The following is a 26,618-nucleotide window of genomic DNA, read 5'->3' as shown; positions in this document are numbered from 1 at the left end:
CCCCAGCTCTCCTCCCCTAGGCCTCAAGTGTGGGACGGTAACTGGAAGTGTAAGGCACAAAATAAGATCATCAGGGTCCCAATTTAGACCAGCCTTTTTTTTTTCTATTAATCACACTGGCCTCAAATTTGCAACAATCCTCCTGCCTCTGACTCCCAAGTGCCAGGATTACATACATACACCAATACACCTGACTCAGACCTCTACCTTTGGAGGAGTGTAATGTGACTGGCTGGGCATAGCGGCCCGTGCCTTTAATCCCGCCACTCCAGGGCGGATCTCTCCTGAGCTCCACACAGTTCCAGGACAGTCAAGATTACATAGAGAGACTTTGTCTCAATCAATCAATCAATCAATCAATCAACCAATCAGTTAAAAAAATATGACCAAGGGGCTGGAGAGATGGCTCAGTGGTTAAGAGTACTGACTGTAGCCGGGTGGTGGTGGTGGAGCACACCTGTAATCCCAGCACTCTAGGAGGCAGAGGCAGGCAGATTTCTGAGTTCAAGGCCAGCCTGGTCTACAGAGTGAGTTCCAGGACAGCCAGGGCTATACAGAGAAACCCTGTCTGGGGTGGGGGGTGGGGGAAACAAACAAACCAAATCCAAAAAAAAAAAAAAAACCCAAAACAAAACAAAACAAACAAACAAACAAAAAAAAAGAGCACTGACTGCTCTACCAGAGGTCCTGAATTCAATTCCCAGAAACCACATGGTGGCTCACAGCCATCTGTAATTGGATCCAACGCCCACTTCTGGTGTGTCTGAAGCAGCTACAGTGTACTCGTGTGCATAAAATAAATACATTTTTAAAAAATTTTAAAAAAGATATGGCCAAGCATGGGAGCACATGCCTATAACCCCAATATTCAGGAGGCTGAGGCAGGAAGATTGCAAGTTCAAAGCCAGGCTGGGCTAATCAAGATCCTGTCTCAAAAAAAGATATATATATATATATATATATATATATATATATATATATATATATAAAATGTATATACATACACACACATACGTATAAAACTACGCATGTGCCAAGAAACACAAGTAGCCTCTGTAGACGCAGGGACACACGTCAACTATCTCATCTGAGATGAATTCATTCCTAGCCACCCACCTCTGGCGAGAAAGTCACAGCCACAGCCAGCCTTACCTGAACCTCCAAATGTGGTCACCACAGTGGGACCGAGTGAACAGTACTGCCCTCCCTCCCACCATGGTCCTGCCCCACGGTGCCCTGAGACACCTCACCCTCAACTGAGAACTCAGCAAGCTGGGTCACAAAAAGGCACATAGCGCCAGAGGACAAACAGGACCTGGGGAACGTCGCATCTGGCACCACAACCGCGTGTCTCACCTCTATGTTCCTGAAGGTGGCGATCTCCACATAGCCCGGCCGCCCCTCGGGGAGCAAGAACAGGCGTTTCTGGGTCATGGCGATCTTGCCCACGCCACGATTGGTCTTCACGGAGCTCGACAGCTTGTAGACACACTCGTTCTTATCCAGGTGCTCCATGAGCAGCGCAGGCAGGCTGACCTCTTGTGCCTCTGCTTCCGTCTCCTTCCAGCAGGTGTAAAAGTCTCTGAATGTCTCAGGGTCAATCTGTTTCTCGTGTCCTGAGTGGAACAAGGAAGCGTTCATCAGCACAGTGACTTTAAGCAGGCACTACCCAAGCCAGGCAGCAGGTGGCGCCAGTGCCCAGGACTCTGTGGATGGACGGAGGAGGGCCCTTGCCTACCCCAGCTTGTGGGGCAGAAGATGTAGGTAGAGAGGCCATCTGTCCCTTCTAGCCCACAGAGGGATGGCAATCTGACCTACACAGGTAGTCCCAGTGAGTGCAGTAGGGCGGTGTTTTGAGACGAAGCTGTACAGTTTCTGAGGCTGACCTGGCACTCACTGAGCACCGGTTCTCTGACCCGGCTGGCTCTGACCCGGCTGGCTCCGGCTGCTGTATGCTGAGATCACAGGCAAGCCCCACTATGCCTGGCTTAGAACCCCCCTCCGTTCTTAAGCTGCTTTCTTCTTGGCTAGAACCCTGCCCTGCACGCAGCTCCTGAGACCTGCCAACCGCTCGCTTTACACGCCTACCGCAGCCTGGTCCCGCCTGCCTTATGCGTCCGGAGCCTGTCTGTGGCTCTGTCCTGTGCGTCCCTCCTGCACAGGCCACGCTCCTCTCTGCTGCCGCCCCTGACTCTGGGTTTTTCCACAGCCCCCACAATGGCTTTTCTAAAGCACAGTGACCGTCCTGCTCCTCATTCAAACCTTTCTGGACTGTTTAGCCACATAAGACCTCAAGTTCCCCGAGACTGTCCCCTCTTTCCTGTCACACCCTACCCCAGCCATACCAAGCACTGCTCCCAAACAGGCCATGTTGTTATGTGCCCCATCCTAACCATCATACCAGAAAAACTCTCCTCTTGCCCTCAAGACCCAGGCAAACAGCATCATACCCAGCCTTCTCTGACAGTGCAGGCCATTCTGGCTGCACTACAAACCTCCCTCGGGGCACCAGTGAATTCAACTACCAGCACACAGCAGCAGCCACCCTGCATGGTGCCCAGAGGACGCCAGCTCACCCTCCGAGCCCTCATCTATGGCAGCCACATGCATCAAGTGTGTGTATAAACTCGGAAACTGACGGAGGAGGAACAGACCCTGTCCTGACAGCTGGTCCCTGCTTACACAGAATCTGTGTGTCTCCCCAGGCCCAGCCTCCCCGGGTCCGGCCTTCAGAGTCCCAGGTCTGAGGTGGACAAAGTCCCACTGGGTTCACACTGCCATTCCCACGTGGTAACAGTGTCATGGTGACGAGTGCCTGGTACATCTGTTTTGCTGCCACAGCGTGATGGGGAAGCAGACAGCCCATGTGCAGGCTGTGGAGGATGTGAAAGATTCCAGAGGAAATTTCCAAATAACAAGGCGGGGGGCAGCAGCTGGGGGCCACGGGAAGGCCGCCCAACAGGAAGATCTGTCATCAGTAAGGTAGTACCAGAGGCCGGGCAGTGGTGGCACACGCCTTTAATCCCAGCACTAGGGAGGCAGAGGCAGGCAGATTTCTGAGCTGGAGGCCAGCCTGGTCTACAGAGTGAGTTTCAGGACAGCCAGGGCTACACAAAGAAACCCTGTCTCTGGGAGGAAATAAAATAAAATAAAGGTAGTACCAGAATGTATGCATGGAAACGTCCACCAGGTGGCGCCATTTTGAATTATTTTTCTTTATGCTTTACTCTTCAAGGTAGTTGAATAATACGTATTTTAATGTTTTCTCTTCTTTTGCAGAAATTAGCGGTGAACCCAGTGCCTTGAACATGCTAGGCAAATATTCTTCCACTGAGCTACACCCCAAGCTTTGAAGTCACTGGATCCATCCAATGAGAAAATAAATTTCCCCTGAACTCATCTGCATAATGTTTAACACAAGTGACTCAGGAAGACAAATAACCGGGAATGGGGTGACCCCATGCATGGGACAGACCTCTGCATCCTCCTACACTGAACAAGGGGTCCACTGAGGTAATTGATGGCTCGACAGCTGGAGTTCTCCTCTGCCACCTTACCAACACTGAGTTCTGCAGCCTACTGGGGTCCCAGCGTGCAGACTGACTGAGCTTGAACCATCAGAGGTCTTCCAGTTATGTGTGGTGCAGGAAGAGCCCAGCAAACAGAATAGGAAAGGCGGGATAAGGAGCGGCAGTCCACGCCAGTATCCCAGAGAGTGAAGGAGCCATGGATCCTTCGTGTGTTTCCCTCAGGGCAGACACTCTGAGCACCCACACACCAGAGCAGTCAACTGCACTCAGTAAGGCCCTCAGCTGGCACCCAAAATGTCCTCTCATAGACAAGTGGCCTGCCTGTCCTTGGAGGTGAGGGGGCTCATGTGCTCCAGACATGCACAATGGGAACAGAAAGACTACGGACACCCCTTAGATGGAAGGCAGCCCTCTCCCACCTGCAGCCAGCACCCCAGCTAGTCATGGGTACCACAACACAGGCCAGGATTACAGCAGAGCCCAACTACAAGTCATGGTGCGTCCCCAGCACCGTGCACGCCCACGGCCACTATGTGTGCACACGGTCACAAGCACGCTCAGTTGTCTCTCAACACACAATAGTCTGCAGGTGCGTGATGGCCACACCCACAGACAGGATGCCCATTCCTGTGTCTCTGACTTCGTACAAGTGAACCACACTGTGATCTCCACTTCCTCACCCACCTCCCACCATAAACCAGACCAGGCTCATCTCTGCCTCACCCAGACAGTGTCCCGATGAGAGCCAGCTTCAGACAGGTCACTCGGAAGAGCCACACTGAAGGTGACACAGGGAGTACCCTGTGAACAGCCTGTCCCTGTGAGCTGCAGTGCAGAATGTGTACTCATGTCAGCACCAGATTTCACATGAACAAAGGTGGATGAGCATTTTAAATACTAAAACTGTATTCTTCAGGGCAGGACTGAGGCACTGGATATTGAACCCAGGGTCTGTGGCACAGCCATAGCCATTGGAAATGGCAGAAGTCATAAAGCCAGCGCAGGTGTATGACACGGTTCCAGCAAAGCTGACCTGAACGCTGCGACCGCTGTCCTGTCTCTCACTTTCAGGTTTTGGTCTCTGTGTGTTGCAGAAACTTGGGGACTTTCTGCGTTATCATTCATTTTGTGTCTTTTCCTGAGAAAATTATGTCTGAGTCTTTTGAGGAAAGTCCTAAACTTACTGTTCCTTCTGTGTTTAGGGAACTTCATCTGTCCCTATTTAGAAGTCTTCCTTATGCCCTAGAGATCATGATACACACTAAACGAGGCCATTACTCCCAGAATCTTCTTGGGGTATCTGCCCCAAAACACATTCAAACAATATAATTGGAACAGGGTAAACTCAGAAGCAGGTGACAAACTCTGCTACCCAGGAGAACTGGTTACAGGGTCAAGGCCTCTTTACACTATAGGCTCAGAGCGCTCTGAAAATGTAAAGATGGGGGTCACACAGGGTACAGCCCTGGGGGAAGAGAACTCCGTATATAGATTAAAATAACGTTTCCTACATTATAGCATAGATGATGTAATGAGAGAGTAAAAAGGAGTTAGACACAGGCGGTGCTGGCACATGCCTTTAATCCCAGCACTTGGGAGGCAGAGGCAGGTGGATTTCTGAGTTCGAGACCAGCCTGGTCTACAGAGTGAGTTCCAGGACAGCCAGGGCTACACAGAGAAACCCTGTCTCAAAAAAAAAAAAAAAAAAAGTTAGGTATTAGTATCTGCTATTCATAAGACAGCCAGTTCAGATATTGTCTGTTCATCTGAAGTGCTTTAAAACTGCAAACTCTGACAGCCTAAAGCAGGCTGTCATGGATAAATGTGTTTCCTTTGGTGGAGACATTCTTCAGATTCTTTGTAGTTATAGGGTTGAGAATAAACATGATATCTATTCTATTTGTACTTTTTAATTGTGACTGAACTAGCAACCTTGGACATGTAATGGAAAATCAAAAGCACATGTTCAGAGACAAAATCATGTAATCTATAATTCTTAGTTAACCATTACTCTGTCTTTGTTCTGACTAGGGCTAGCCCCTGGCACTCTTGAAGCTCTCTGCTGAGCTATGCCCCAGCCCTCACGAGCTCACTCTAAGATGGGATGGTGGTTTGAATACACTTGGCACAGGGAGTGGCACTATTAGGAGGTGTGGCCTTGTTGGAGGAAGTGTGTCACTGTGGGCGTGGGCTTTAAGACCTCATCCTAGGTGCCTGGAAGCCTGTCTTCTGCTCCCACTTTATGATAATGGACTGAACCTCTGAACCTGTAAGCCAGCCCCAATTAAATGCTGTCCTTTTAAGAGTTACCTTGGTCATGGTGTCTGCTCACAGCAGTAAAACCCTAAGACAGATGGGAACACTCAGCTTAGGCAAATTTTTATTTTCTGCATGGCCATTCCACTAAGCTCAAACACACATACTCTCACAGCAGTGACAGAGGGGTTCTGCCCCTTCCCACAGCACTTCCCCACCTAAGGAACTACAGACAGCTCACTGGCCAGGTCCACAACTACAGAACAGCAGGCGCCCGGCTGTGACTCACTTCCCAGGCCCCCGGGTACCTACGAGTGATGTCAAACGCCACCACATGCAGAGGAGAAGGGAAGGCACTGCGAGGCGTGCTCTCTTCCTATGCCAGGGCCCACCAGCCATTGAGTAATTAGGTGACCAGGCCATACCAGGGCTGTGGAAGTGACAGAGAATTCTCAGCCCGGTGCCAGCGGAGAACAATAACCCTATGTGTCTGAGTCACTCCTTTCAGGCCACCACACACAGGATTCCTGGAGGACAGGGGACCCTTAGTGTCTTTGCATCCTTATGAGGTCGCACAGTGGAAAGAGGAGAGTGTGCCCATAGGTCCCTCGGGGTCTTTCTGTGACTGCTTTATCTCCCTTCAAATACTAGCACACCCCTAGCTGTCCACACTCTCTGACCCCAAGCAGTGCAGGCTCTCCTACAGAGGCCTGAGAACTATGCTTTGCTGCAACTGGCTGGTGACAGGTGGCACATCATCTCTGTCCTTCCCCAGTCATTCCTCTGGATACACGGATATCAAGTCTCTTCTATAAGTGACATGGTGTTAACAGGAAACTACACACCCTCCCATGGCCTCTAAACCCTTTCAGGGCTGTGTGCCCAACACCACGGAAGTTCAAGTTTACGGCTGGGGCAATGATGACAAGAAAAACACCAGCACATGCTCAGTAGAAAGCACATTCATTCTCCAGATATTTCTTTCTGCAGATGGTGAACTCAGTGGATAGGCTGACTGGACTTGAGTGACCAGCAGAGTCCGGTGAACGCAAAACTCAAGTGGCAGCACGGGATCATGGATGAGGACCCAGTCGGGCAGTGCTAGCTCACATGAGACAGACAGACCAATGGGACAGTGAGGCAGTGGGCAGCACACAGTCAGGGTGCTGGCACTCAGCTCAACCAAGCTCCTGGCTCTATGCTGAGGAACCAGCTTACACAGACCCTAGGGACAGGTGTCAGGCCCCTCCCTGTCAGTGTCTAGAACAGTGTCACAGGACACCTCACAGTGACAAGATGATAGATAAGCTATGCTTGCTCCCCGTGGTGAGTAGACAGAACAGATGGGTGTGTCCGCGCAGGTAACATGGTTCAGTGAGAAATAAATTAGAGTCACAAGCTTCCACAGATGGCAGGACATGGTCCGTGAGAGTACAACACTGCTGCGTGCTGCTAGGGGACATCTTGTCATCAGAGGTCTTAAGCAGAACAGAAAAGCAAAGCCTGGGTTGGGAACAGCGCTTCACTGGGGACACAGAGCAAAGCCAAACCCAAGGAATAAAGACCCTGTGGTAAAGGGAAAGCCTTCTTAATCGGTGGGCTGCCCTGGCACCTGGCACACTGCCTCTGTGCATCTGCGCATGCGTGGAAGCTTCAGCTGAGCCACAGCTGTGCAGCCAGTGCGCAATCCCTGGGTGAGATGCATCTGCAGAGGCAGCTAGCCTTCCATGTCAGTCAGCCACACTGCATCGTGCAACCTCACCTGCAGCCTGGGTCTGAACGCGTGCGCACTTTGGCTATGCATACCCTCCGGCCACATCACACCAGCAAAAGCTGCCCAAGTCACCACTGGACTTGAAGCTACTGGGTGTCATGAGTGATGGTGTCTTGAACATACAAAGTTTTCTGCTCTTTTTTTTTTTTCCTCGAGACAGGGTTTCTCTGTATAGCCCTGGCTGTCCTGGAACTCACTCTATAGACCAGGCTGGCCTTGAACTCAGAAATCCACTTGCCTCTGCCTCCCAAGTGCTGGGATTAAAGGCATGCCCCACCACTGCCCGGCAAGTTTTCTGCTCTTACAGACACATACTGGTTTAATTACAGGGAAGAAAAAAAGAGAGAGACTTCTAATATCTTCTTACTGTCGTTACTCAACATGTAAATAGCCAATTAGTATATCTTTGCATTGCAGCATCTTAGAATGTTTTACCTTAAAACTGCATTTGAAGCTTGAGTCACTGACTTAAACTTGAGTTGCTGATTTAAAAAAAATCATTAAGTAAATTTTGGCTTGGAATTAGGATGGAATTTCAAATGACTTCTGAAATGAACCTATTCATACAAATACCATTTTTACTAAGTATTAATGCAAAGTGGGATTCTAAGTATTGGTAATTACAAAATCAAAATAGCACCCTTGGAAAACACCAAAGATGGGATATGCCTGACAGAATCAAGCATTCTGCTAAGATTTTACTTTTTTTTTTTATTTTAATACAGAATCTCACTCTGTAGCCCAGACTGACTTAAAACCCACTATGTAGTCCAGGCTGGCCTTGAACTCACAGTTCCTCCTCTCCTTCAGTTTTCCTGGTGCCAAGATTGCAGACATGAGCCACAATGCCCACCTTCAAGGTTTAATTCTTGGCCAGGAATGATAGTGAATACCTTCAATCCCAGGACTTAGGAGTCAGCAGCAGGCTGATCTCTGTGAGTCTGAGGCCAACCTGGTCAGCCAGAACAGTCTGGTCAGCCTGGTCAGTTCCAGGACAGCCACAGGTATACGGCAAGACTCTGTATCAAAAAAAAAGGGGGGGTGAGAGGAACTGGAGAGATGGCAAAGCGGTTAAGAGTACTGGCTGCTCTTCTGGAGGTCCTGAGTTCAATTCCCAGCAACTACATGGCGGCTCACAACTGCAACTCCAATTCTAGGGGATCCAATACTCTCACACAAACATACATGCAGACAGAACACCAATGCATGTAAATTAAGAATAAATAAAAAAAGGCCGGGTGGTGGTGGCGCACACCTTTAGTCCCAGTACTTGGGAGGCAGAGGCAGGCGGATTTCTGAGTTCGAGGCCAGCTTGGTCTACAGAGTGAGTTCCAGTACAGCTAGGGCTATACACAGAAACCCATCTCAAAAAAACAAAATAAATAAATAAATAAGAATAAAATATTTAACTGTCCATGTAAAATAAACAAGTACATTCATCTCATTATGTGGGAGATTTGCTTTCATCTTTTTTTTAAAACAGATTTTTCTATTATATATATATATATATATATATATATATATATATATATGAATGCTCTGTTGCGTGTACACCTGCATGCCAGCAGAGGGCACCAGATTTCTTTATAGATGGTTGTGAGCCACCATGTGGATACTAGGTCTTGAACTCAGGACCTCTGGAAGACCAGCCAGCGCTCTTAACTGCAGAGCCACCGCTCCAACCTCCTAAAATACAGATTTTTAAGACAGCTCCACACAACCCAGGCTGTTCTCAAACTTGTTATGTAACCAAGAATCACTCTGACCTTCTGATCCTCCCATCCATCCCCCCCTCTCTCCTGCTAGGATTATAGTTATGAGCCCCCATGCCTAGTATATTATAGGTGCTAGAGGTGGACCCAGGACCCAGGGCTGCAAGCATACTAGACAGGCACTACATGCCAGTCCTGCTTTTCTCTTTAATCAATGTTAATATCATATCCTATACAACATAATTAAAAATATACTTTTTGGGTTTTTTTGTTTTTTGTTTTTTGTTTTGGTTTTTTATCAAGACAGGGTTTCTCTGTGTAGCCCTGGCTGTCCTGGAACTCACTCTGTAGACCAGGCTGGCCTCGAACTCAGAAATCCACCTGCCTCTGCCTCCCAGATGGCTGGGATTACAGGCGTGCACCACCACCACCACCACCGCCCGGCTAAAAATATGCTTCTTTATGATTTATTATCAGTAAGTGTTTGCTGTGCACTTATTTGCACTTTCTCTGATTCACCTAGGTCTCATGGGAGTCTCTTTGGTAAAAGCAGTTATGAGTACAAATTTAAGCAGCCGTGGCTCAAGGAACAGTGACAAGGAAATAAAAAAGCGCCTGTCCATGTTCAGTGAGGACACAGCTCATTTTTATATCTTGAATCTTTAGGAGGTTGAATTATAGCTATAGACCTGCAGACCCGGAGGACGTCCGTACCCGGGGATGCTGTGGGGCCCTCTTACCGAAGGTCAGTGCATCAAACAGACGGTGGATGACGATGGCGTCCTTCACGATCCCCGACTCCTGGACCCGCTTCACAAAGTCATTGAGTTGCATGTGCTTCTTGGGCAGTTCAAAGTTCTTCACGGCGTCATCTGCCTTGGGGGCCTCTCCATGCTTATCAAAGACCTCTGTGATGAGCCGCCTGAGCTCGGGCGTCCGCTCAGCCTGGGCCCGCTCGGAGGCCGACATGGAGTCCACCATTCTCTTGACAAGATCTGCTGGGAAGATCCCTATGTCGGTCTTATACAGGTTCTGGAAATCCAAGAGGGCACTCAGCAGCTGTCCCTGCATCAAATGGATAAGGCCACGCAGGTAGAAGTACCTGGCTAGGAGCAGAGAGTCCCCAGGACCCAACAGGGCCATCGCATTGCTCAGGAGAGTGACGACATCTGTGTAGTACGCCTGAACACACTGGCTCACCAGGGGGAAGTGGATCTCGGGGATCTTGAATGTATATGTGGACTTAGGGGTCACTTTGAGAACTAAAAAACAAACAAACAATGCATGTAATTAGCATGGTCCTGGAAAGGCAGAGAAGTACCCATGACTCAGCAGAGGCTCACAGCACAGTCTATGATGTAAGACAGGACAGGACGAGCCTTGAGAAGTTTACTCAGAAATACAACATGGCTTATAAACCTCTAAGTGCACATCCTTTAGGAAGGGACTGGCACCAACCAGGGGCATCCCATCACACATCTGTAAATAGACAAGTACTATATGCAACACACACACACACACACACACACACACACACAGGGCAGTGGGGGAGCATGGACACAAAGTAGGTTTTTTTTTAAAGATTTATTTATTATTTATTATATGTAAGTAGTATTATTATATGTAAGTATATATATGTAGCTGTCTTCAGACACTCCCAGAAAAGGGTATCAGATCTCATTACGGATGGTTGTGAGCCACCATGTGGTTGCTGGGATTTGAACTCAGGACCTTCAGAAGAGCAGTCAGTGCTCTTAACCGCTGAGCCATCTCTCCAGCCCCAACAAAGTAGGTTTTTAAAAAAATAGTCTTTTTGTATTTCTTCCCGTTTTTGTTGTTGTTGGTGGTGGTGGTGATGGTGGGTTTTTGTTGTTGTTGTTGTTTTTTGTTTGTTTTGTTTTTCAAGACAGGGTTTCTCTGTGTAGCCCTGGCTGTCCTGGAGCTCATTCTGTAGACCAGACTGGCCTCAAACTCAGAAATCTGCCTGCTTCTGCCTCCCAAATGCTGGGATTAAAGGCGTGAGCCACCACTGCCAGACTTTTTCTCTTGTTTTTATGGAGACTGGATCTCAGTCTAGTAATGACCACATTCACACAGGTTAGCTTGAAACCTGGGCTGGCCTCAAACTCACAAGCACCAATTCTGCCCCAGACCCCTGGGCTGCTAAGATTACAGCCATTCACCACCATAACTGGCCCAAATAGTTTACATTCTTAAACATGTGCACTCACCAGAACCCAGCTGTGATCTCTAAGCTGCAGTGCTGGGAGAGCAGCCGCAGGAGGGAAGCCACCTCACCTGGACTGCTGCTTCTGCAGCTTGTGGTGTCCATTATCCGAAGCGATGAGTTCCTGGGCGGCAGCTCAGGCAGGGAGATGTCCTGCAGGTTGGGCATGCTGACCACCATACGTCTGTGGGTGACGTGCAGGGGTGAGGCCTTCCTAGAAGCCATCTTCTCCACAGTAGGTCGCCTCGGACTTATCAGCATCCTGCCTATCCTAGGGAAAGGCGAGAGTTCACTTCATGGGCACAAAGAGGAAGGCATGAGTCCCCACACCTGTCACTAAGTCCAGCCTCCAGTAGCTCAAGGGTAAAGGACAGAGGTTCTCAGCCCACAGGCAGGGGAAAAATTAGGCCTGTGGATGGGGAACATAGGAAGGAAGTGAAGATGGATGGAGATCAGGGTGTGGTACAGGATACGGCCAGGCACACAAAGCCTGCCACCATGAAACGGGGACACACAGAGGGTGTGTCTTTGAAGCCTCACACTGAATGGCTCAATAGCCCACTGAACTGATCATTTGAATGTCCAAATGAAACGGACACACGAGCCCTCAGCCACCCCAAGAGGACCTAGAACAGAGTTAGGCACCTGTCCTCCTCAGACTGAGTGTCGAGGTCCATTCGGGCAAAGGCGTCCATCCTGCCGTTGAGCCGGGCCTTTAGAAAGGAGTGGAACATGTAGGTATCCAAAACCTGCATGCGAGAATGGCCGTCACACTGTGCTCTTGGTCCTCCTGCCTCCACCCAAAACCAACAGCCGTCCCCACTGAGGCATGACCTCTCCCTCCTGCACAGGCTCCTCTCAGCAGGGGTCTATGCAAACAAGAAACTTCATAACTGGTGCTTTTCCAAATGTATTTTTATTATTTTTTAGTAATTTGTCTGTGAATATATGCAGGTGCCTGCAGAGGCCAGAGGGGTCAGATCCTCCATCTCTGAGATTAGGGTTCTCAAGGTAGGTGCTGGAAACCGAACTAGAAGTACGGGATACTACAGTCTTAGCCTTTGAGCCCTCTCTCTAGGCTTGCAGCTGGTTCTTATATACTCAGAGATTCCTGACCTGCACCTGATAAAATATGAAGGTTAAAAAAAGCCCCGGCCGCTTGGTCACTAGGTCAGCGGTGCCCCTCACCCCAGGGACCTCTGCGCACTCCACAGCGCTCAGTCTGGCTCTGTCTGCCTTCACAGGCTGCCTCAGCCAGGCTCAGGAACCAGAGAGCCCCAGGATCCTGACTCTACAGGGGACCCCCATCCCCCAGCACCACAGTTGTTATGTAGGTAAGCTATCCGGCAAGCAAGCTCTTGGACTACAAGCTCCTTCTCCCAACAAAGGCAGGAAGAGGAGGTAAAAGGTACCCAGATCCACATAGGAGGGTGGTCATCCAGAAATACCCAAGCCAGGTACCCAAAGGCAGGAAGATACAAAAGAGAAACAGGCCACATAAAGGGCCACATAGTCTGACTAGCTAGAGAACCCAGAGCTGGTATGGAGAGCCCTGTCCCAGATGGTGGGTCCACAATCTGACCTGGATTACTATAAGAAAGCAGAGGACACCAGGAGGGTCCCAGGGCACAGAAGGAGAAGAGAGACAAACATGAGCCATGCGTCAGTCACAGCAGTACGTGTTTCCCAGTGGCCGGGTCAACCTGTACCCTGGAGGCAGGCAGCTCTTCCCTTCTCAAAGATGTCACAGCAGACCCACGGGGGTCCACAGGGCTGCCTGCCAGATCAAAGCCCTGTGTGTTCTGCATGATGGACAAACCAGTCATTAAGGGTAGGACAGAAACAGTGGGCTCGCCCACAAACCTAGGCTAATGTCAGGAAGCTGCCAAGACTCAGCTAAGGTCAGTCTCTGAGAGAAAGAAAGGACCAGTGCTCTCAGACTAGCATGCACTCTCCCAGGGCCAAGCTCTCCTCTCAGACATAGCAAAGGCTGCCCAGGCTGCAGACAGGAACAGGGAGAAAGGACTGATGCCCTGCCCGAGGACATTGTCACCCAGGAAGGCACATGTGCCACATGCTTAATACTGTGTCTCCTACTTAATGTACTATACTCCAAAGCTAATTTAGAAATGAGGAGGCGATGGAGCCAGACAAGAGAAACTTCTGAAAAGGCCAATACACTAGGACATGACTAGATCAGGAAAGGCCTTTGAGAAACATTTCAACATGGAGGAATAAGTGGGCGGAGCCTCCAGGCCCCACCCCTCTCACCTGCTTATAAAACTTCTGGTCCCCTGCTGCTCTCGTCTTGAGAAACTCCTCGCTGTTGAAGACGCGGTGCTCGTAGTTCAAGTGATTCTTCACTTCCCTAGCAAAGCAGCAAAGAGAAGCTGGGCATGCACTCAGCCACCACAACGCCCCAAGTCACGCTGTCCAGCAGCAAAATGGCGCTTCCTGCATCCCAGGATGACAGCATCAGGATGGACTGCGTGGTCCTTATCACTTCTCTAACCAGGAAGAAGCTGGGAGGCGGGGCCACTGTCTCCTGCCACCTCAGCTCTTTATGAGAATTAAGAGTCAATGATTGGCTATTGTGCTATAAAAAAAAAAAGCCACCCGTCTCAGAGGTCAGTTTGGAAGTAGAAGACATGAAAATGCTGCCCACACTGCAGCCACAAGTCTATTCAGCCAAGCCACTCCACTCCACACCTGTCTCACAAGCTCGTGGGACCTCAGTTTACAATCTCCCCGAGCTACAGTGACATGCTATAAATTCTCGATGGCCTGCAGGGTATGGCCAGGTGGATATGCCTGGTGTCTTCCTCCCATGGTGAGTGACGACACATTCATCTAGGGACAGAGTCCTACAGTCCGGAATCTTCTCTCCTTCCTACTGTTTTGTTTTGGGGCAGGGTGAACAGTCTCATGTGGCTCATGCTGGCCTCAAACCTGGAGGACAGCCTTGCCCTATGGGTCTTCGACCTCTGCATCCTCCCCAAAATTTTGGGATCACAGGCTTGTACCTTGACACTTATAAACTGTTTTGTTGTTGTTTTGCTTTAAAAAAAAAAAAAAAAGACATCCAACCACTTTAGTTATAAAAAAATTTGTCTCCCCGGGGCTGGAGAGATGGTTCAGCAGTTAAGAGCGTAAGAGACCTTCCAAAGGTCATGAGTTCAATTCCCAGCAACCATATGGTAGCTCACAACCATCTGTAATTGGACCTGATGTGCTCCTCTGGTGTGTCAGCAGTGTTCTCATATATATAAAATAAATAAATAAATCTTTTTTAAAAATTCATCTCTCAAAAATAAAAAAGAAACATACCCAGGACCACACTTTGAGCAAAGAAAACCAACCAAACAACAACAAAAAACCCCTGAACCCGTTGGATGCCACGAGTCCTGTGGATATGCCCCAGGTATCTCTTCACAACTTCTGGAACATACCCTCCCTGGACTGACCCTGAGTCTTCAGCCAGAGCACACAGGCACCATCTCCCAGAAAGCCATCTTGGATATAGCATTCGAGTGTCCAGTGATAGAGATAGATGGTTAAGGCTGGGAGAGTGCTGGGCAGGGTCCGAGTAGACCGCGCTGGTCTGGTCATGAGGAAAGGTTGGGGAATGAACTCAGTAGGCACTCCTATAGATCTGTGGTCTTAAAAATACCTGAAGATGCCAACGAGCAGCTGTAGAGTGATATGCTGAATCTTGCAGTTGAGAGTCTGCTGCCAGGCTCGGCGGCGGGCTCGGCCCTCATTCAAGTCTGTGCTGGCGCTCAGGTGGGCAAGGTGTAAATCTGGGTGCAGCTGGAGACTCTGGACTCTGGGGAAAAGCAGAGTAAGCTGAGTACCTGGTGTGATGTGGGCAGAGGCCAGGCAGACAGTTCAAGATGTTCTGATGCCTGTCATCAGTGAGGGAGGGCATTAAGAGCTCAGCGCTACAAAAGTTTATTCCCGATTCCAAATGTCAACACGAAGGCCTTGCCTCAGACCAAAGCAGGCCTCCTTCCAGAACACAAGAAATGTCCTGTGTCGTCGTCTCCCAGGAGGGTTAACCATAGCTCCCAACAGTTACCCAGCAGCATCCTTTGTCTAGGTAGGATCAGACACCACTCTGTGTCCTGTGCCACCATTCTTGGCCTAGCATGGAGTGGCCATTGGCTCATCTGCAGGTCCTCAACCCAGAGCCACCACCAAGCCTCGGGTTTGGCCTTCCCATCAACATGTAAGCCTGTGTCTTGAGAAAAGCTTGGTGATAAGGGCTCAATCCTCAGCATTTCAAGGACATGAAATTGCCCAAGAGGAGACTCTGGGCACCAGCAAACAAGCCTGCCATTTAAAACAGGCAGAAGCGACACATGTCTGTTCCACAGATATTCTTTGTGCACCCACTGTGGGCCAGGCACAGCTCTGAGTATGGACCAGGCAGAGGCCCTACTGCATGGCTCTTACGCCAGAGTAGGGGGAACCAGAAAACAGAGAAGTCAGCCACAGAGCAGGACAGGAGAAGGCAGACTGTCTGAGGAGAGTGCTCCTATGACAGTCTGTCCCTGCTCTGTGAGAAGCCAGGGGTAAGGCGGAGGAGAGGCTCTTGGGTGCCCACAGCCCTGCCATGAACACAGTGAGCTTGCAGGGCCAGCACGGTTCAAAACCACATGGACCACAAGGATCAGGTGTGGGTTTGGGGTGCCTCACGGGTCCTTCCCTCTCTGACAGGGTTAGGTTAATGTTCCTTGCACATTAACACCAAACTGACATTCACCAGGCAGAATACAGAGCAGGGTGCAGGAGGGACAGAACACCAGTGACTCCCCTGCATGAAACACAGCGGTGCTGCCTGCAGTGTGGCGGTCTTCTGTTTGGGCACAGTTGGGAGTAGTTGTTCTCTGCAGAACCTAGTCCTTCATACACACACACAGACACCCGCGCACACACACTGAGCCAGCACTACCGAGAAAAGGGCTGTTATTATCTCTGACCTACAGCGAAGAAAGCGTCTCATCAGAAGAAAAGAAAGAGCATTGCAGCCTAGGAGAATCTGGGAGGAAAAACCTACCGCCCTGTGTCCCTCTGGCCAAGTGTGTGTGTATAGGTGTGCTCTGTCTTCTAGGGAAGTTAAGGGAGGCCCTGCTATGGCCTGGATCAGGCTTAGAAGCATATGGACCTGTCAGGTTTATTAAACAGTGTTCCTGAACTGAACCCCTGCAAAACACTCCACCCACAGATTCATTCTGGGGGGGGAGGAGGGGGGCTGCCATGGCAGGGACCCCACCCCACACCCCTGTATTTGGATTCTGAAAAGTAAGCATGCCAACGGTGCTAGGTTCTTCCGCCAAAGCAAACAGCCAGGTCGGCATGGAATGTCTGCCATGCTTATCAACAGGAATGTAAGAATCCACTCAGGAGCCTGACCCAAACCCCCAGGCGGCAGTAGGAGGAAAGCTATAACTGGAGCTCCCACAGTCATGAAGGGCAAACTCTCCATGTGTTTCCCCTACCATATCTTTTGAGTCTTTCTTTTAAACATCATATTATTATTATTATTATTACTGTTATTTGGTTTTTTGAGGGAGGGTTTCTCTGTGTAGCCTTGACTCAGACCAGGCTGGCCTTAAACTCAGAGATCCACCTGCCTCTGCCTCCTGAGTGCTGGGATTAAAGGCATGCATCACTACTGCCCATTAATTTTGTGTTTTTATTTAATGTACAGTGGTGTTTTGCCTGCATGTATATCTGTGTGAGGGTGTCAGGTCCCCTGAAACACTTACAGACAGTTGTAAGCTGCCATGTGGATGCGGTGGGATTGAACCTGGGTCCTCTGGAAGAGTGGTCGATGCTCTTAACCACTGGCCCATCTCTCCAGCCTGACTTGGGAGGCTTTCAAACTTCTAAGGATGGGTTCTGGAGAGATGGCTGAATAGTTAAGAGGGCCCAGTTTCCATCTCCAGCATCCACACAGTAGCTTATAACAGTCTGTAACTGCGGTTTCAGGGATCCAATGCTCTCTTCTGTCATCCTCAAAAGCACAAGGCCCACACATGATACACAGACATTCACACAGGCAAAACACTCATATACCTAAAATAAAGTGTGTTGTTGTTGTTCTTTTAATGTGGAGTCTTTACTAGGACAGGGAGCAAGAGGCAGGTCCCGGGCAAGAAGAACGGATCACTGTTAAATATGCAGAAGTCCTGGGATCTTGAGTCATCCACTAGGGATGGGGATTTAATGTTTGCCATGGACAAGAGGTAGAGGGATTCGAATCCTGTCCTCTCTCCAGACACTGTTCACAGTCAATCAAATAGTTCACCCCATCGATGACCAGCTGCACCAGATCCACCTCTGACTTGCCAAGTTGATCCACATTAGAGATGTCAAAGACACTGCCTGTAGCTGCAGTATCCACTCCTCCAGTTCCACGCTTTTGCGGTCTTAGGTTCTCCAGGATCTTTGGGAATCGGCTATCTTTGCTTAGCAGTGGCAGTTTGATATGTACTCTTGCCCGGTTCAGTGCCCAGGTTAGATGGACAGGTCAGATGTATCCTAAATGCTCATCCCACATGAACTCCCAGCCTCGTTCCTGGATCCACCTCTCCACCTGTTTGAGGCCCTGGCAGAATCTTTCAAACCCTCTCTTCATGTTGCCGCCTTTCTCCATAGAGAGGACCCATGTGTGGTCCTCCTCGTTCACCCAGACCAGGAAACTCTTCTCATCGTTGTGCCAGATTCTTTGAGCATCTGGCCAGTCTTCAGCCATTCTACTGCGGTCAGCAATGGGGACACAGGCTTATCAACCAGAAGAGGGTCACCAATAAGCTGTTGCTGTCCAGCCTCTGTCACCTCACTGAGCCTACGGTACCATCCAGCCAGGTCACCCTTCCAGCCACTCAGTGCCCACCATGACATGTTCTACCTCTCGTCACTCTGTGGGATGCAGGCTGGAGGGAGACCGAGTCCCCTGATACTTCAGCCAGTCCTGACTCTTGAGGACAATACATACCTCTCATCGAAGGAGCCAAAGCGGATTTTACTGGCATCAAGGTCAGTGGTGTGCTTCCTTGTCCTGGGGTCATATCCGCTATGCCGCTCTTGGATCACAGGATCAAACAGTTCAGCAAATATCTCATTGGTCTCCTCATCTCCATCCGCCATGCCCGCAGTCTTGATGAAGGGGTGGCCAGGGTTGTCCACTCCTGTCTGGATGCACTGGATCTCGTGTCCAGCCAGTGGGTGTCTTTTCAAAGAGCCTTGCATTGACTGCTGGGGTCAGGTGACTGGCCATGCAGTTGTTGTGCTTCCGGGGGTCTGGGTACTCAGCGCTTGGGGGATACAGTCTCCTCCGTTCACCAGAGGCGGCTCCTACAGATTCTAAGAGGAGCAGGATCCCAGTGGCAAGAGACCCAACTCCAGCCAAAGCCAGGGGCCTGAGTCCAGGATGGACAGACAGCACATGGGAGAAGGGACCAACCACAGCTAGGGGATGCGGCTACGGGATTCAGAGCAGGATCTGGCACAAGTCAGGAACTGTTGATTGCTCTGGGTGTGAGGCTGGGTTGGGCAGGGGATGGTGAGTTTCTTCCTTCTTTGCAGCTCAATAAAGGCTTTTTTTTTTTAAGTGTAAAAACCTTCTAATGGTGGAAGAAATGGGAAAACAAAACAAAACAACAACAACAAAACCAAGTGCTATACTTCTATATTCAGGTTTCCCAAAATACTTTGTTTAGCAGAGTGTGGCTCAGTGCTACCATGCTGGCTTAGCATATGCTGAGAACTTAGAAAGCAGAGGTATTTCAGGTGTGAAAGTCTGAATACCTACATGTACCTATACATATGCATATGCTATATACCTATGAATAGGTATACACTCAGCATATACTATATATCTCAGCGTTGGACCTAAACCTAAACACCAAGATCATTTATGTGAAGACATAGATGAAGGCACTTTACAGTTTTTTTTTGGATTGGTTTGGTTTTTTATTTTTCTAGACAAAGAGTTTCTCCATGTAGCCCTAGATGTCCTAGAACTCACTCTGTAGACCAGGCTGGCCTCAAATTCAGAGATCCATCAACCCCTGCCTCCTGAGTGCTGGAATTAAAGGTGTATGCCAGCCCTGCCTGGCTCATAACCCTGTGTTTTTAATGTGATTGGTCATACGAGACTGGATGAAGCATTTTCTCCTTCTGGCACAGAGTCATCATTCAAAATGTTACAGATTTTGAAGTATTTTAAATCCTGGGTTTTCAGACTAGGGATACGTTCCCAATAATCAGCAGACACCATCCAGGCAAAGGGAATTTCCACAAGGCTCGCATGAGAGCTCAGGAAAGCTCAGCACGCATGCTCAAACGCAATGCCCTGGCTTCCCAGCCCAGCGGTCCAGGGGCCCCCGGCAGGAGGACCAGAGTGAACCAGAGAGCATATCTGTACCTCAGCACTCAGAGGCAGAGATAGCAAGATGGGGAGTTGGAGGCCAGCCTTGACTACACGGTGAGACCCTGCCTAAAAAACAAACAAGGGCTGGGCTGTAGCTCAGAAGGAGAGCAGTTAACACACACACACATACACACACAAGTCCGGATGTGACCCCTAGTACTAAGAAAAAGAAAAAAACAAGAATCTAGAGAGCCAGGCCGTGGTGGCTCATGCCTTTAATCCCAGCACTCAGGAGGCAGATATAGGTGTATCTCTGAGTTCAAGGCTAGCCTGGTCTACACAGAGAGTTCCAGGACAACTAGGACCACATAGTAAGACCTTGTCTTAAATAAATAAATAAACTTGAAAAACAAATAAATAAATAAAAATTCAAACACAATGCCCAAATCCTAACTATATAAAATATACACCCCAATGAGAAATCAGGGAAGTAGCAAACACAGACTTGGAGCCCAGGCATGCTCACACACACCATTTCACATCACCTCTGAATGAAGGTCTGTGCCAGCAGCAGGGGGACATCAGGAATGTCTATGTTGTCGGTAGAAGAGGAGCAGGTGACAGTCCCATGGTCAATGTCGATCAGGACCAAACCATCAGCTTCCTGGAAGGCAGAGGTCAGTGTAAGACTCTGCTCTGCACGCGCTGTTAAAACCCTGCAAATGTACTGCAGCCTCTGAGGCAGTGCCTGGGTCAAGCCATCCTGCTCGGTGTGTCCAGGAAGTATGGGGTGCTGGGAGTTCTGGCAATGGGTAAATCTGATTCAACATGCCTGCCTCTTACTATTCTGAATTGCAGGAAAATGGCCACAATATACGCTTTACCACAGCATCAGTTCTGTTTGCTCTTCAGCCTTCACAGCTCCTCACCTCTGAACCTTCCACAGAGCCTCTGTCCCCACTCGAGGCTAATTCACTGTCTCTTCCTCCACTCTACTTTGGGTCCCTGTGATTTTGACCACTCTAGAGCCCTGGAGAGTGGGCTCAGGACGTGTGCCTTGTCTTTTAGCTGTCTTGGAGGATCGCCTGGATTGCGCCAGGGCTCAGAATCCCTTTCCCTGTGAAAACTGAGCAGTTCATCTGTGTGTGGACCACAGCCCTTCTCTGAGTTTAGATGCTGAGCAGGTTGGCCAGATTCCATCATCCCTGGGGCAAATACTACATGTAACACTTCATGGAACCTTGAAGGAGCATTCCAGAACTTCCCAAGTATACCACTCATACTCACTGCCCACTAGATCACTCAGCGCCTAGCCAGCTCTGCCTCTCAGGACCCAGACCACAAGGCTAAGTGACCTCAATACAGGGGTGGAATTCTGAAAATATGCACACTGGGGGACTTATAAAGTCTTATCTGTGACAGCAAGTACTACATATGCATGCATAGGTCTAGACCCCAAGACTCTCGAGTCTGCAGAAAGAGACAGGGACACTCAGAAGATACCACTCCTGCCCTGATTCCCCACCCTTGGGTGGCATGTGTAACACATGCGAACACAACTTGTTCTGGGCCAAAGTCTGACTGGGTAAATGTGGCTTCTCAGGCTAGGCACACGGTGCTGTCCCCCAGGTCAACGGCAGGTGTGTGCAAGAGGTGGCCTTAGATCATTCCAGGGCCTCCTAGTTCTTTTCTGCTAACCTCAGCCATGAAAAGCGTTAACATCAAACAAACTCAAAATGCTGCTCTTGGAATCCTCCAGAACAAATAAATCACAAAGCTAGTTTCCTGCAAGATTCCTGACCGGAATTGCTAAGTAAATATGTCTGGGGGAAGAAAAAAGCTTCCTGCCTGAAGAGCCCAAACAAGATGGCTTTTCATGAGTGACATAAAAAAAGAGACACGATTTTAAACATCAGGGTGCCTGGTTTTTTTTTCTGGTCCACAAGGCTTGTGGGGTGAAGTTCTCTGTCTCCAACCCCGGGGAGGTCTGAACAGCCTCTTCCTAAGTTATTTTCCACAGTGAGTCACTGGCTTTGGCAAGAATACACAAGCCTGCCCACCCATCCACCCACGTAGGAGAAATGGGGCAGCCTGGGAGGCGGGATTTCCTCTAAGTTTCTAGGAAATGGTGAGGAGGACAAAGAATCCGACAGAGGCTGAGAGCAGAGCCAGGAGGGGGGAGCACTGGGTGTCCAGTGTTCCTCCCTTCTCTGATTCTGTCCATACATAAAGTGCTCAACACACAAAGTCAAATGCGGGACATGGTGAATACGTCAGGGAAATCCTAAGTTCAAAGCCAACCTGGGCTTCAACAGTGAGTTCTGAGCCAGCCTGAGCTACATAGAGCTCCCCATCCCATTCTCTCTCTCTCTCTCTCTCTCTCTCTCTCACACACACACACACACACACACACACACACACACACACACACATTAAAATAATAAATCTTTCCTAAAATAACAAAAGTCAGATGTGGCATGCATCTATCTATAGATGTGCATTACCACATCTCTAATCCCAGCACTTCCACGGGGAAGTGTGCGGTGGAGCTCATGATGCATCGGGCCTGGCGTTCACAGCATAGAGGCAGAACCCATCTCGACGTGGAAAGTGAGGACCAACTTCCAAACATGGTCCTCTGACCTCGACATACATGCCATGGCGTGTTTGCCACTGCCCCCTCATAGGTGCATAAACACACACGCACAAATAGAATTTTTAAAAAGCCAAAAGGAATGAAGCCAATTCAATGCCATTCTCCCTGTCCTATGGAACTGTCAGTGTGCACATCAAAAGATAGCAGATGCCATTGGTAACCGGAAGTAAATGAACACGGGCCAGCACTGAGCTGCCGGGTTCCCGCTCACAGGAGCACCAGGATCGGAAGCAGGCCCATGAGATGAGACTGCTGTGTCCTCAAGTCCAGCGGCCATCTTGGGAGAGGCTGGCAATGCCTCGGAAGGTCCTCAGCAGCATGGCCATGACAGCTAAAAGGGAATGACCCCATCATCTGTCTACCATCTTCAAGCTGACGGATGGACCCGGCTACCTTGGACCCATGACAGATCACAATTTAAACACATCCCAGAGCCAGCACTGGGGAGACCGAGGCAGAAGAATGCAGAGGCAGAGAGGGCGCGAGCGCCCTAGGTGGCCACAGTGTGACACTCTGTCACAAACAAACACTATCTCCAATCAGTGCACAGTGACCACCAACTCAACTCCTACAGTATGCCAGGAGCTACTCCATGCTTCCTTCGATCCTCACTGTAGCAACAAGGTTGACAAATTTGCTGTCCTTTGACATCTAAGAGAGGAAGAGGTTGGCTCTTTCAGTGAGAGCCACACAGGGAGAACCCCCAGAGCAGTGGATGCCTCTGACACTGTGAGAAGCCTGCTGCGCACTCATGCCAACTGTTACCAAAGCACAGCAGAGATACTGAAAACAGCGGTGCAGGGCTGAAGGGATGGCTCAGTGGTTAAGAGCTCCGGCTGCCCTTTCAGAGGCCCTGAGTTCAATTCACAGGCATGCAATCAGATACAGCACTCATATACATTAAATAAATAAATAAATCTTAAAAAAAACAGAACAGCAAAGCACAAAGCATGCTGTGGTGACAACAGAGTGGCCATCCACAAGCCAAGACTGGAGCCCTGCACCCAACCATGTTGCTGCCTCCCTTCCCCAGAGAGGGACTGACTCTTCCAGGTTACAGAGCTGATTAGCAGCAGAGGCTAGAGGTAACACCACTCCATCGCCTGAGCGTCTGTCCCCCACTCAAAGTCTACTGCAAGCCCTAGGCACTGCTCTGGACCTAAGTGGGCTGGGAGGTAACACAAGGCTCTCTGGCCCTTGAATTGCAGGGGTTCCGATTTCAAACACATCCCAAGGCACAGAGAGACAGGAAAGAGTAAATAAGACCGTGCGGTGTGTGCACATTCATAATAGCACAGGGGCAGAAGACATGGTACTCTCTGTGTTGTCTATGCATGTATACTACGTGTGTGGTGCGGTGTCCGGAGCGCGGGAACCCACAGACACAACAGTGGTGCATTCCCGGCCTGCAAGCGCTTTCTTCTTTGCTTTTCACTGCGTGGAGACACACAGAGCACTTTCAAAGGCAGCTTCCCGCCCAATGGCCAGACGCACAATGAAGTCACAATGGCCGCACGATGAAGTCCTCCCAGTCAAAGTTCCCTCCCTAACCTTTCTGACTTCTTCAAAGTGGTCGAGATGACAGCCCATGAGGAAAGAGGTGGGAGCCATGACGAAGTCCAGCATCTGGCCTGACAGGATGGGTACAAAGGTGTGCTGCCACTGCAGGGGGTGGAGGTAGGCCACGAAGCACTCGGCCGTGAGCGTCAGCAGGGCCCAGTCTGAGGAGAAGAACACGATGCGCTGTTCCGTCAAGATACAGGTCAGGATCTAAAGAAGCAAGTGCATCGTTTGCTTCCAGTTGCTTCTGGACGCTTTGGGCTGGGCCTGGGGAGCCCCTTCCCCCCGCCACACACACCAGAGGCTGCTTTTACCCTCATCCTGCATTCTATTTACAAAACCAAAGTCAAAGCTGCTTACAGACACGTAACTTTGAGTACTCAGGTTTCTGGGTTCCTGGTTCAGCGCCTGCTTTTTGGCAGTCCTGGGGTTCACACCCAGAGGTTGAGGCGACTGCCCCACCCCCACTATAAAACCCAGTTCAATCCTGTCTAGCAACCGCTGCTCCTCACACCCACACACCTGCAACACTTTCTCAGGCCGGAAGCACAGGAGGGGCAGGTGAAGGTCCAGGTCGATGACGGGGCTCTCGGGGTCCGCTCGAGAGGGAAAGACGACCTGCAGCGGCTTCATGTTAAATATCTGTGAGGACCAAGAGCTAGCATTAACTCAGAGAGCTGTCTACAGCAGGGGTCAACGTGCCCCACACCCACCATTTGGGCACAGAAAACATCAGCATTAGAAACTGAGGGCTAGGGAATGGCTCAGTTGTAGAGCACTTGCCTGCAAACACGAAGCACTGAGTTAGATCCTTAGCACCCATGCAAAAACCCAACTGTGAAGGGGCTGTGCACGGTGGCACACGATCCCAGCCCTTGGGAGTAAGAGGCTGACAGACCTCTCTGAGTTCAGGGCAGCCTATGCTACACAGTGAAACCCTATCTAAAGAGGAGGAGAAGAAGGAGGAGGAGAAGGAGGAGGAGGAGGAAGAGGAGGAGGAAGGAGGAGGAGGAGGAGAAGAAGAAGGAGAAGAAGAAGGAGAAGAAGAAGGAGGAGGAGGAGGAGGAGGAGGAGGAGGAGAAGAAGGAGAAGAAGGAGAAGAAGGAGAAGAAGGAGAAGAAGGAGAAGAAGAAGGAGAAGAAGGAGAAGAAGGAGAAGAAGGAGAAGGAGAAGGAGAAGGAGAAGAAGGAAGAAGAAGAAGAAGAAGAAGAAGAAGAAGAAGAAGAAGAAGAAGAAGAAGAAGAAGAAGAAGAAGAAGAAGATGATGATGACGAGGAGGAGGAGGACGACGACGGAGGATGACGGACTAGTGGCTGGAAAGATAGTTCAGTAGCTAAGAGCACTTGTTACAGGAGGTTTGATTCTAAGAACCCACACGGTGGCTCATAACCATCTCTGACTCCAGTTCCAGGAGATCCAATGGCCTCTTCTAAGCTCCATGAGGCACCATGCGCACACACAGTGCACCTAAATACATGTGGGCAAAGCACTCTACACATTAAAAAAATATAAATCTAAAAAATTTAAATAAAAAAAAAAGAAAATCACTACCACCATCCCCAAGTCATCATCCCAGGGCTGGGAGGGCAGAGACAGGAGGATGCCTGGAGCATTTGCCAACCAGTGTGGCCTAACCAGAAACCCTGCATCTTAGTGCGAGACTCTATCTCTTAAAAAGAAAAAGTTGGTGAGCCCTTAAGAAATGACACCGAGGCTGCCCTCTGACCTTCATGGCAAGAGCTCACACGTGCACCCATGCACACCTGAGCACACTCAGACACACAGACTCACTGCACAGAAAGGCAAGCACCGAGGGAGGGCAGGCTAGGACAGGACAAGCTGGAGGACAGTCATGCGGAAAGGCTGTTCCCAGTGACTTCTGCTGGGACCTGAACCCAGGCCCAGATGATGTTGTGTCTTGTCTTTTTAGATAGGGTATCATGTAGCCCAGGCTAGCCTTGAGCTCACAATCTAGCAAAGAATGACCTTTACCTCCTTATTTTCCTACCTCTAACGTCCTTAGCCTATTAACTAGTCAGCACGCTGGTCACCGAAGGACAGAGCTGAGTCTCAACCCAGACATTTGTCCCGTCTGCATGAATTCTAAACTGAGCATGTCAGAAGAAAATCTTGGGTATTATGCTGCGCTTGTATTGGTTACTGAAAGCACATATCCTAAGTATTTCTCACTGAATACCCACAGTTCTTTTCAAACTTGTAACTCTGAACACTTTAAGGAAGACCTATCACTCTTATTATTTTGAAATAACACTTCAGCTCCACCACATTTGCTGCATGCCTACGCGTGTGAGAGACCTGAAGCGGGCAGGGAAGAAATAGAGATGTTCTGGTCCCTGCAGCAAGACATAGCTGTGCGGCTACGCTTCCACTATGGTGCCGCGTGCCTTCCCCTACCCGGAGAGAATGGAAAGAGCGGGCACAGGCAAAGCAGACATCGGGACCGCGATGGGCATCAGATCAGATGGGGAGCAGCGCTGCTGACACAAAGTCAAAGGAGTGGGG

The 26,618-nt window shown here is 49.7% G+C and overlaps 1 protein-coding gene and 1 pseudogene across 3 annotated transcripts in view; both read right to left on the bottom strand.

The window, feature by feature from the left end:
• Positions 1 to 26,618, bottom strand: part of Dennd3 (DENN domain containing 3) — a 57,992-nt gene that overhangs the window by 16,035 nt on the left and 15,339 nt on the right. For all 3 annotated transcript variants that reach the window (XM_052161682.1, XM_052161680.1, XM_052161681.1), the window contains 9 exons: positions 24,618 to 24,737; positions 24,087 to 24,305; positions 20,425 to 20,543; positions 15,170 to 15,325; positions 13,771 to 13,867; positions 12,145 to 12,248; positions 11,571 to 11,770; positions 10,013 to 10,534; positions 1,357 to 1,616 (listed from right to left, as the gene is read on the bottom strand). In XM_052161682.1, coding sequence (XP_052017642.1) covers positions 1,357 to 1,616; positions 10,013 to 10,534; positions 11,571 to 11,770; positions 12,145 to 12,248; positions 13,771 to 13,867; positions 15,170 to 15,325; positions 20,425 to 20,543; positions 24,087 to 24,305; positions 24,618 to 24,737 — 1,797 coding nt within the window. The remainder of the gene's footprint in view (positions 1 to 1,356; positions 1,617 to 10,012; positions 10,535 to 11,570; positions 11,771 to 12,144; positions 12,249 to 13,770; positions 13,868 to 15,169; positions 15,326 to 20,424; positions 20,544 to 24,086; positions 24,306 to 24,617; positions 24,738 to 26,618) is intronic.
• On the bottom strand, positions 15,332 to 19,786 carry LOC127668078 (creatine kinase U-type, mitochondrial-like; annotated as a pseudogene).

Source organism: Apodemus sylvaticus, chromosome 17, assembly GCF_947179515.1.
Source record: "Apodemus sylvaticus chromosome 17, mApoSyl1.1, whole genome shotgun sequence".
NCBI classification, from domain to species: domain Eukaryota; kingdom Metazoa; phylum Chordata; class Mammalia; order Rodentia; family Muridae; genus Apodemus; species Apodemus sylvaticus.
The sequence above is the reverse complement of the archived record's forward strand: the minus strand, read 5'-3'. Positions and strand labels throughout refer to the sequence as shown.